The following is a 10,728-nucleotide window of genomic DNA, read 5'->3' as shown; positions in this document are numbered from 1 at the left end:
GCATGTGATTTGATGTCACATGCAACAAAAAGTTTCAATTTGAATGATTTACTTCTTTCACAGATTATTTGGTTTATAGCCATCATATCATTTGAAGTAAATTGTATTTATAATAATTGTATTCTAAAAATTGTTGAGTTGGAGTCACAATTATGTGTTTGGCCGAAAGGGCGATCTCCATCGGCGCTCTACCAACTCCTACAGTTTGGTCAGGCTGCCTGTTCAGTGGGTTCCGGAACTAGGAAGAATAATGGCGTGTTCCATGTGTTACGTCCTCCTCCCGGTGAAACTCCTCAAGGTGAAAAGGTGAAAGGAAGCGGCCTTGAAGTTACGTGCATCGGTGGAGAAGCAACAACATGGTAGCATGTCAGGCTGCTACCAGTTGAACTGTAGAGCATAAAGATCCAGCACCAGCACGGAGGAAAGCCTGGTATTCATTCTAAAACTGAGCCGTGTGATCCGGTTTAGAAAAAAGGAAAATAAAATCGTGTTCTGCAGTGGTGGGTTCCGGTTGGCGTCTCCCTGGCGTCTCCCTGCCTGCCTCAGGCCTGAGGCAGGCAGGGAGTAGACGGAGCGGCTGGCCATGCGAAACTAGTTGGATCCTAACTAAACCAGTCAGAATTTAAGCCAGCCCCCTCCACTGAAACAGCACTTCTCACAGACACAGAGGCACTTCAGGGCAGGCTGCCCCCCCCCCCCCCCCTCACCCTCTATCTGCAGCATTTGACACTGTGAACCATCAGCTTCTCCCGGACGCCCCTTTATGACCTTTGGCATTTAGTAGGACGAGAATCAAGTGGTTCTCCTCGTACCTTACTTGTCTTGTCGGACCTGCCTAGGTTTCATGGAAACGTTTGCTTTCATCCCCCCCGTACCCTCTTGGCTGGGGTGTCTCCTCTGGTAAGAGGATAGGTGGGCACCAAGGAAGTGTGGGCACCTCTGTGTTAAATTGGCTATTTCTTCCAAATGTACAAAATATTTTTGCCAATTTTTGTATTAAGTTAAGTAAAGTATACATGATTAGAACATGCGTATACGTTCGACAATTAAGGTCTAATAATATTTCTACAATTGCTACAAATTGCTGCAAAACCTTAGCCTGGCTTCACCCCCTGAATCACTTGCCTCGCATTCAGGGTCTGGTGAGGGCTTTCAGACTGAATAATGGAGTGAAACGAAATGAAAATCCAGGCTGAGTGTCAGGCTAGCAAAACCTGTACATCCAGGAAACAATGTTGAAGGATAAAATTAAGTCTCATAATAATGATGCACTGTGCATGTTCACATCATGTATACCTTACATTACTTAACACCATTTTCAAATATTATTTTGTTTTCATTTTGGACTGTACTTAAGTACAACTTTGGGGTATTTTTTTACTTTACTGGAGTACTTCCAATTTTAAAAACTTTTACTTCTACTCCACTACATAACAGGGGCAAATATTGTAGGCTACTTTTACTCCACTACAATCGTTTGAAAACTTAGTTACTAGTTACTTTGTAGATTTTTATTATTATTACAAAACAATCAACCACTTCCCTACATAATATAGGCCTACTTCGGCTACTTGAAAATAGCCGATCAACAAGCTCACAACGTGTGAGCTTGTAGATCTGCTATTTTCAAATAATTTTTATTATGCATTTTAATCATTAGAAAACTTGTGAAATCGGACATTCTGCATAATAAGTACGTTTACTTTTGGTACTTAATAAGTATATTTTTATGCCAAATACTTTTGTACTTTTACTCAAGTACATTTTTAATACTGGACTTTTGTCTACGTTGCAGTAATGATACTTTTACGTAACAGACACACATTTTTTTGAAGTAAAAAATGTGAGTAGCCTACTTTTTCCACCACTTTAGTTTAGTTTAGTCAAACTGAATTTCAAACTCAAGTTATGCAGCATGCTGCGTCACATGATTTTGACTGCAATACACCCATTTCGCCAGCAGATGTCAATCATGTCCATATGTGTTCAAATGAACCCACTTTCAGTACCGTACATTTTGTCTTAAATGTTCAGACGACGTAGACTGGGAACGATATCCGGTCTGTGGCGGATACGGAAACCGTACGTGCGTACATGGCAGGCCCCGGTGACATACACCGGCTGCAGTAGGCGGGCTCTAGACCGGATCTGAGCACTGAACACTAAATAGAAACCAGGCCTCCCCCCCACAGGTGACAGGGACAACAGAGGTTCTGGTGACACGACACGAGAGGAGGAAGGGGAGGTGGAGAAAAGCCCATGATGACCACGCATCGCTTATTTAGTCAGCCTGTACTGCTCCCGGTTTGGCTACAATGGGAAACATGGCCACAGGCTCACTAAATAAGAGATTTAACGGGTAGTTTCGCTCCCGACCTAAAATATTATGCCCCCGACCAAACCTTAAACATCCGTGCGGTTTGGAATCTACCATTAGTTTTGGGATACGATGTATACAAAAGGGTAAACAGCGGAGCCTTGGCGGACGTTCGCCCGATCCTGCATGAGAACGACATAGAACCTCATCTCCGAGCTGTATAGCGGAGTGAGAGGTTCTTTATGGAGCTACCTCGCGGAAGGAGGAGGAAAAGGAGGAGGCGGTCCCACCCTGGGCTGTCAATCAAGCCTCCACGTCGCTGCGTCCCCCCCTCCCTCCCTCCCACCGCATCCTCCTCTTCCTCACCGCATCCTCCCTCTTCCTCACCGCATCCCCGACCACCTGCAACCCGCAACATCTGATCCATTCTACCTCCTCTATATCTGTTTAGTGTATAGTCTATCTATAATATATCTATCCAATCTGCACTGTGCTTGTATTAGAGAGAGAGACAGTTGAATTGAATTGAGAGAGAGAGAGAGAGAGAGAGAGAGAGAGAGAGAGAGAGAGAGAGAGAGAGAGAGAGAGAGAGCACAGACTCAGAGAGAGAGAGAGAGAGAGAGAGAGAGAGAGAGAGAGAGCGCTGAGACAGAGAGTGGGAAAGAGAGAAGGAAAGGGAGAGAGAGACACAGAGAGAGAGAGAGAGAGAGAGAGAGAGAAAGAGAGAAAGAGAGAGAGAGCGACACACACTCACGCAGAGAGAGAGGGAGAGAGAGAGAGACGCGGAAACCGTACCATATGGTTGTGTGGAACAGAGACTGTCTGTCATATTCTATTATTATAGCTCTATGGTCTGGTGGCTGAAACTTATCTCATCGACAGCGATCAATGGAAAAAGAGATCGATCACTTCTGACAGGCTATCGGGACTTGTGTGGTGTGTTGTTCTGCACGCTGTTTGATTGCAGTTTGTTTGTTGTTGAGGAATAGCGGTAGAGGGAGAGGGAGAGGAGGTAGGTAGAACACACACACACACACACACACACACACACACACACACACACACACACACACACACACACACACACACACACACACACACGCATACGGCCACACGCACGGCCACACGCACTCACATCATCACAAGACGCGGCTCTCGGGTGGTTTAAAGGCTACAAAAGCTTCTTGCAGAAGAAGAAAATCTAATTAAGAGAAGTTATTCCCCAGGAACTGAACAGCTAGGGACCAAGAGGACTGGACTGGACTGGACTCCTTCTTCTGTAGCCTGGGTGCTTCCCTCTGCGTCCATCCCATCATCATCATCATCATCATCATCATCTGGACTAGACAGACTCCTTACATCTGGACTGGACTCCTTCTCCTGTATCCCGGGTGGCGCTTCCTTCTGCATTCATCCATCCCATCATCCATCCATTCACCCCTCCGCCTGTGAGGTGCTCCTCCATCATCATCATCATCATCATCATCATCATCGGCATCATCTCCACCCATGTCAGGGGTCAGTGGGAGTGTGACCATCCCGGACGACCGGGCCTTCGCCAGCTTCAAGGCGGAGTGTCTGTGCGAGGAGGGCTGGAGTCTCACCTACAACAAGTCGGGCATCACGGTGTGGACCCAGTCCATGGACGAGGAGAAGTCCATCCACAAGATCAAAGTAAGACCACCTGAGTCCCTCGAGCCTCATTTGTATTATTATTATTATTATTATTATTATTATTATTATGATAAGAACGTATTATAAATCATTACATTAATAATAATAATAATACATTTTATTTGTATAGCACTTTTCATGACATGAAATGCAGCTCAAAGTGCTTTACAGAGCAAGAATACAATTACAGTGACAACTAATTTAACAATAAAGCAAAAAAGAAAAGCAAAAGCATAAAACAACATTAAAATCATAGAAAAAAGGCAGTGAATCAGGCAATACAGTGAGGACATGGATAACAACACAGAGATTTAAAAAAAAAAATCAGCTAAAAGCAAGAGTGAATAAGTAGGTCTTGAGCTGTGCTTTAAAGCTATCAACAGAGGCTGCCTGTCTTAGGTGTAATGGGAGTTTATTCCACGCTGTCGGTCCGTAGAAGCAGAATGCTGCTTCACCGTGTTTTTTATAAGTCATTGCAGGCACCTCGAGCAGGTCAGCACTTGAAGACCTGAGGAGGGGCCGGTTTGGAACATATCTAGGCAGGCAGTCATAGATGTAGGAAGGTGCCAGACCATTTAGAGCTTTATAAATGTATAAATATAAATTAATGACACTGGTTGAGTATGTGTCATGTCCATTGGGCTGGCCCCTTAAAACTTCTATCCAGAATTTATTTAATTATAATGAATAAGGGATAATAGGATATAACTAGCACATGATCTGCAGTATTTGGTAGGTGGTCTCCCCATTGAGACCTTTAGACCCTGGTGTCGGGTAGGACACCTATACTGGCTGACGAGTAGTACTGCCTGAAGCTCATACCTACCTCATATTTACGGATTGCAGCTTTGATTTAACTCTGAGAGTGCACAGATGTATAAGCAAATGGATTTGTACATTATCAAACTCCTTTATGATTGCAGTGAGTGTTATAGTATGCCATTCCGGGTATAAAAATAGCGGTTAATGCTGCCCTCAGTAAGAAATAAACAGACCAAAACAGTGGCACATGTTTTATGACATGTTGATGTGCCTACAGCAGTGGTTCTCAAACTTTCTTCATGTGAAGGACCCCCAAAATGATGCATATCTGGCTGTGGACCCCCATCTCATATTTTGTGACAGTGACCCCCCCAGAAGCAAAGATTTGGGTTAAACATGTTCAGTTTGAAAAATATATATTCAAAGATTTGCACAAATGTTCACGATTTAAAAAAAACAAAATAGCATATCTACAAGGTCATAGCTCTATGAGCTTGTATATCTTCTATTTTTTAATAGCCAAAGTATAACATGTGGTTAAAGTGGTTAAAATGATTGTGACGCTATTAACACATTTTGCCGGGGACCCCCTGGTACCCCCCCCAAGGAATGTAAGCACACTAATGTAACAGTTCTTGTGGCACATGCTGTCCTTTTCACACCTACAGTATGTAGCCTTGATGCGTGTGATGAGATCATGTACACAGTATCAGTATGATGCAATTTCTGCTCTTTCCTGCCACGTCACCATATGTGTTCTCTGTCACTTTCACTGAGTGACAGACCGGGAGAACAGGGAAGTCCCATGCAGTGGTGGAAAAAGTACTCAAATTCTTTACTTAAGTAAAAGTACCAATACTGCACTATAAAAATACTCTGTTACAAGTAAAAGTCCAGAACAAAAAATGTACTTGAGTAAAAGTACAAAAGTATTGGCATCAAAAGTAAAAGTACTAAATATTTGAAAATCACAGCAGATCACAACGCGTCGCATCGCGACGCGTTGTGAGCTTGTAGATCGGCTATTTTCAAATAGCCTAGGTAAAAAAATAGGGCTAAAGTGGTTAATGTATGTTTTATAATGTAATAATTTATAATTTGAAAAGTAACTAGTAACTAAAGAACTGTAGTGGAGTAAAAGTACAATATTTGCCTCCGAGATGTAGTGGAGTAGTGAAGTAAAAGTATTGGAAATTGGAAATACTCAAGTAAAGTACAAATACCTCAAAATTGTACTCAAGTACAGTACTTAAGTAAATGTACTTAGTTACTTTACACCACTGCTCCCATGTTCATTACAACACAGGCTAGTACAGTATATCATTATAGTCCTACAAAAGAACGTTTGCGTCATAAGGCAAATTTAACCCATTAAGACCTGGAACGCATCTGTGTCACTTTTTGATTTGAGTTAAAAATGCATTATTTAACACTTTGGCTATACAAAAATAGCAGATATAGATCTGCTATTTTTGAAAAAGCGTGAAAATAATGTGCAAATCGTAGAATATATATATTGTTTTAAAGCGAACATTTTAACTCAAATCTTTGCTTCTGGGGGGGGGTCCCTGGAACAACATATTTTGAGATGGGGGTCGGCGACCAAATACATATCGTTTTGGGGGTCCTTGAAATGAAAAAGCTGAGTGTGTGCAGGCATCCATCTGGTGTTACACTGAATCCAGAGTTCAGAACCCTCAAATGCAACAGCTCCTGATGTCATATGGAAGTCCTGTTGTCCAAATCATCAATATGCAAATCATCGCTGTCGAGACAGAAACCTTGTATCTACATATACGTTTCTTTGTAAATTATTGCCCCACTTCGTCATATCACAGTGTCACAGAAAAGTAGCAAAAATAGCCGATCAACAAGTTCACAACATGTCGTGATGTGATTTAACGGGGGGGAGGGGCATATCAACAAGGGCTTGTGACTAAATAATAACTACATTGGAACACAGATTGTGTATGTCCAAAAGTACAAGGTTTTCACCCGACAGCGATGAAATTACATTACACTCCCCCCCCGACCCACCCCCCCCCCCGTTGCACATGCTGCTGACGGCCCACTTTTGTCACATGTGTCGGTGTAGAATCTTCTCTAGACTCTATGAAAACCGAGCCAGTTCCTCATTCTCTGACACTGAAAACTGCAGCTGGCGGCACGAACTGGCTGTTTGATGACATCAGCTGATGTTCATTGGTGTAGAAAACCTGTGCTGTTTTTTTTAGCAGAAGAATAGAATCAGAATCATCGTTGTTGTTGTTGTCACATCACAGGCTTTACAGCTGTGACAGGAGGTAGGGCTGTCACCGTTACACATTTAAGTTGACGATTAATTGTCACGCAAATAATTGGCGATTAACGATTTAATTGCGTGCTTGGCCGTTGCACATTGGAACATACTGTATAAAGCCTTTTAGGCTTCGCGATAAAACAAATTGCACAAGGCAGATATGACAAATAGCTGAAATATACAAAGACATTATTGACATATTTAATCATTTTTATTCATGTGAAAGTAGCAGAAATAGCAGATCTACAAGCTTGCAACGCAACGCGTTGCAAGCTTGTAGATCTGCTATTTCTGCTATTTTTAATATTTGAAAATGTGTGAAAATCTTTCAACAATGGAAACGATTATGCAACAATAATTGCGATTATCTCAAATAATTGTGATCAGACGATTATGTAATCATTGTGACAGGCCTAGAAGGAGAGTATCATCTTTTTTTTCCGTGTGCACTTTGTGCCATTTGTAGTTTTCCTAAGAAGAGAGAGGATTAGAGCAGGAGAGGTAATAAGAAAAGAACAGGTCAAAGGATCAAAGCTCTACGTATACCGTATACAGATGATGTATAGATATCCATAGAAACCATCCATAGAAACCTGACCATGCTCTGTTTGGAGGCAGACCAAAGATATAGAATATATTACCTAAAGTTAATTCTTTAGTGTGTGTGTGTGTGTGTGTGTGTGTGTGTGTGTGTGTGTGTGTGTGTGTGTGTGTGTGTGTGTGTGTGTGTGTGTGTGTGTGTGTGTGTGTGTGTGTGTGTGTGTGTGTGTGTGTGTGTGTGTGTGTGTGTGTGTGTGTGTGCGCGCGCGCGCGAGAGACTGCGTGCGCGTGTGTCTGTCCGGGTTCAGGGAGAGAGCTTGCCATTAGGTATTTACTTAAGGGAGGGGTGTGTGTGTGTGTGTGTGTGTGTGTGTGTGTGTGCGCACGTGCATGTACGGTATATGTGCATGTATGTGCGTGCATGTGTGTCTGTCTGTGTGGAACAGGATGTGAAAAGGCGAGTGATTATTCAGCTGCACTCTAAAACAAAACAAAAACCTTTCGGGTCCATTTGTACCTTCTCAGAGTTAAACAAACACTCAGGGCTTCACAGTATGGGTGATGTGGCACAGGTACAGGTGTGCGTGTGCGTGTGTGTGCGTGTGTGTGTGTGTGTGTGTGTGTGTGTGTGTGTGTGTGTGTGTGTGTGTGTGTGTGTGTGTGTGTGTGATATACACTTCAGTTCCAGGTGCATTGAGGCAGGACTCTTTTTCTTTTGAGCTACACAGCAAAATCATGAGTTTTAATTAAACTCTCACAGTGGACCCTTACATGTCCATTTTAACCCATTAAGACCTGGAGCTGTGTCATTTTTAGGTTTGGGCTAAAAAGCATTATTTTACACTTTGGGCTATTCAAAAATAGCAGATCTACAAGCTCATAGCGCGGCACCGAGTGCTGCGCTACGAGCTTGTAGATCTGCTATTTTTGAAAAATCGTGAAAATGTGTGCAAATCTTTGAATAGATATATATTTAAAGCGAACATTTTTAACTCAAATCTTTGCTTCTGGGGGTCTCTGGAACAAAATATTTTGATGGGGGTCCGCGGCCAAATACATATAATTCTGGGGGTCCTTGACATGAAAAAGATTGAGCACCACTGATATAGAAACACACGTTTTTCAGAAAACTGTTGAGATTTAGGAGACATGTAGAATCGGCTTCAGGTCTCAATGGGTTAACCATTTCAACCCCAGGCCAGCATCATCCATATTCTGGAGAACATTTGCACCAAAAACGCTGTCAGCTTGTAGATCGGCTATATCTTGGTGAAGGAATTTGGTGTAGAGTGAAAAAAAAGCGGTCGAAGTACTGTAAATAACTCAGGTCCATTTGGGTTGAAGTGGTTAACCCTTTCCTGGTTTGGTAGATCATGTCTACCATGCAGCTGTGTTGTTCTCACCCTCCAGAAGTGGTGGAAAAAGTACTCAAATGTTTTACTTAAGTAAAAGTATCAATCCTGCAATGTAGAAATACTCTGTTACAAGTAAAAGTCCGGAATTCAAAAGTTACTTGAGTAAAAGTACAAAAGTATTGGTATCAAAATGTACTTAAAGTACCAAAAGTAAAAGTACTAAAATGTTTGAAAATAGCAGATCTACAAGCTCACAACGCGTCGCATTGCGACACGTTGTGAGCTTGTAGATCGGCTATTTTCAAATAGCCTAGGTATAAAATAGGGCTGGAGTAAATGTACATAGTTACTTTACACCACTGCCCTCCAGTGCTTGTGTGAAAGTCATCCATTTGCTACAGTATCTATCACTTCATTCAAATTCAAACCGCTTGGAGAGAGCAAAAAGATATAGAGAGGTTATGGAAATTAATATAATAAGTCAACGGAATGTTCTTGGACAAGTACAGTATGTTGCTTAGTACAATAAAAGTCTGTTGTATCTGTGTGTGTGTGTGTGTGTGTGTGTGTGTGTGTGTGTGTGTGTGTGTGTGTGTGTGTGTGTGTGTGTGTGTGTGTGTGTGTGTGTGTGTGTGTGTGTGTGTGTGTGTGTGTGTGTGTGTGTGTGTGCGTGCGTGCGTGCGTGCGTGCGTGCGTGCGTGCGTGCGTGCGTGTGTAACTTGAGTAAGTTGCCCTTATTTGCCTAATCCTTTGGAGTGTATTTTATGTGTGTTCAAGGAGGGACTGGTACTGTGTGTGTGTGTGTGCGTGCGTGCGTGCGTGCGCATGTATTCATAGAGGACAGGTGTGTTTCCCGCTCTACAAACAGAGACAGCAAGGAGACATTAGATAAATATGACAGTTACAACAGGTTGATTTCCATTCAATTCAGTGCCTCCCCAGCCCCCCCCCCCCCCCCCCCAGTTGAATGCGTTGAATGTACATCTTGCGTGCGTGCGTGTGTTTGTGCGCGTGTGTGTGTGTGTGTGTGTGTGTGTGTGTGTGTGTGTGTGTGTGTGTGTGTGTGTGTGTGTGTGTGTGTGTGTGTGTGTGTGTGTGTGTGTGTGTGTGTGTGTGTGTGTGTGTGTGTGTCTGAGTGCAAGCCTGTACAGACACAAATGTGTGTCATTGCCGGCATCATGTTTATATGTGTGCTGTCTATTTCCGCTTGTGTGTGTTCAAATGCGATAGATAAAGATACTTCTATTTATAGTTAAAATAAAAGCATGGATGCTCAGTTAGCGGATGCATGAGTGGTGGTGAGTGAACATGGCGTGCACCTGGTTTGTACTTTTCCGTATGACGGTATTGTACGCTACAGGGAAATAACCAATCTACAACGTGTGCAGGGTTGCCAGATCTGCGTATTATAATTTCCCTGCAAGGTTTTATTTGAAAATAGCCGATCTACAGTACAAGCTCACAGCGCGTCGCATCGCGATGTGGCCCATAGTTGCTTCATTTGGGCTGGTTTTCCTAGACCTGGTTGCTTGTTTCTCTCACAGAATCTGGCAACACTGAACGTGTGCCCTGTCGCATGTAGCTTGTATATTGGCAAAGCAACACCATCGTATGACAATGAAGTGACAATTCAATACCTAAAGAAAAAGGGGCGGGGGGGGAAGACAAGAAAAAAAGAATATTACTGCATCAAAATTAATCAACAAACAATTTTTATATTCATATGGCAAATATGATTATTTTGGGGGGTCCCCAGTTCAAATATGATTATTTTGGGGGGT

At 42.7% G+C, this 10,728-nt stretch overlaps 1 protein-coding gene across 2 annotated transcripts in view; it reads left to right on the top strand.

The window, feature by feature from the left end:
- The first annotated feature begins 2,933 nt into the window (after positions 1-2,933).
- Positions 2,934-10,728, top strand: part of stard10 (StAR related lipid transfer domain containing 10) — a 53,120-nt gene continuing 45,325 nt past the window's right edge. Inside the window, exons 1-2 of one of the 2 annotated variants that reach the window (XM_084064386.1) lie at positions 2,934-3,329; positions 3,544-3,991. In XM_084064386.1, coding sequence (XP_083920512.1) covers positions 3,827-3,991 — 165 coding nt within the window. In that variant the 5' untranslated portion in view covers positions 2,934-3,329; positions 3,544-3,826. Of the gene's footprint in view, positions 3,330-3,532; positions 3,992-10,728 lie in introns of both variants that reach the window. The other variant, XM_084064387.1, reaches the window with a different exon arrangement.

Source organism: Gymnoscopelus microlampas (genome assembly GCF_963454915.1).
Source record: "Gymnoscopelus microlampas genome assembly, chromosome: 8".
Taxonomy (NCBI): Eukaryota; Metazoa; Chordata; class Actinopteri; order Myctophiformes; family Myctophidae; genus Gymnoscopelus; species Gymnoscopelus microlampas.
This window is presented reverse-complemented; position numbering and strand designations above follow the sequence as displayed.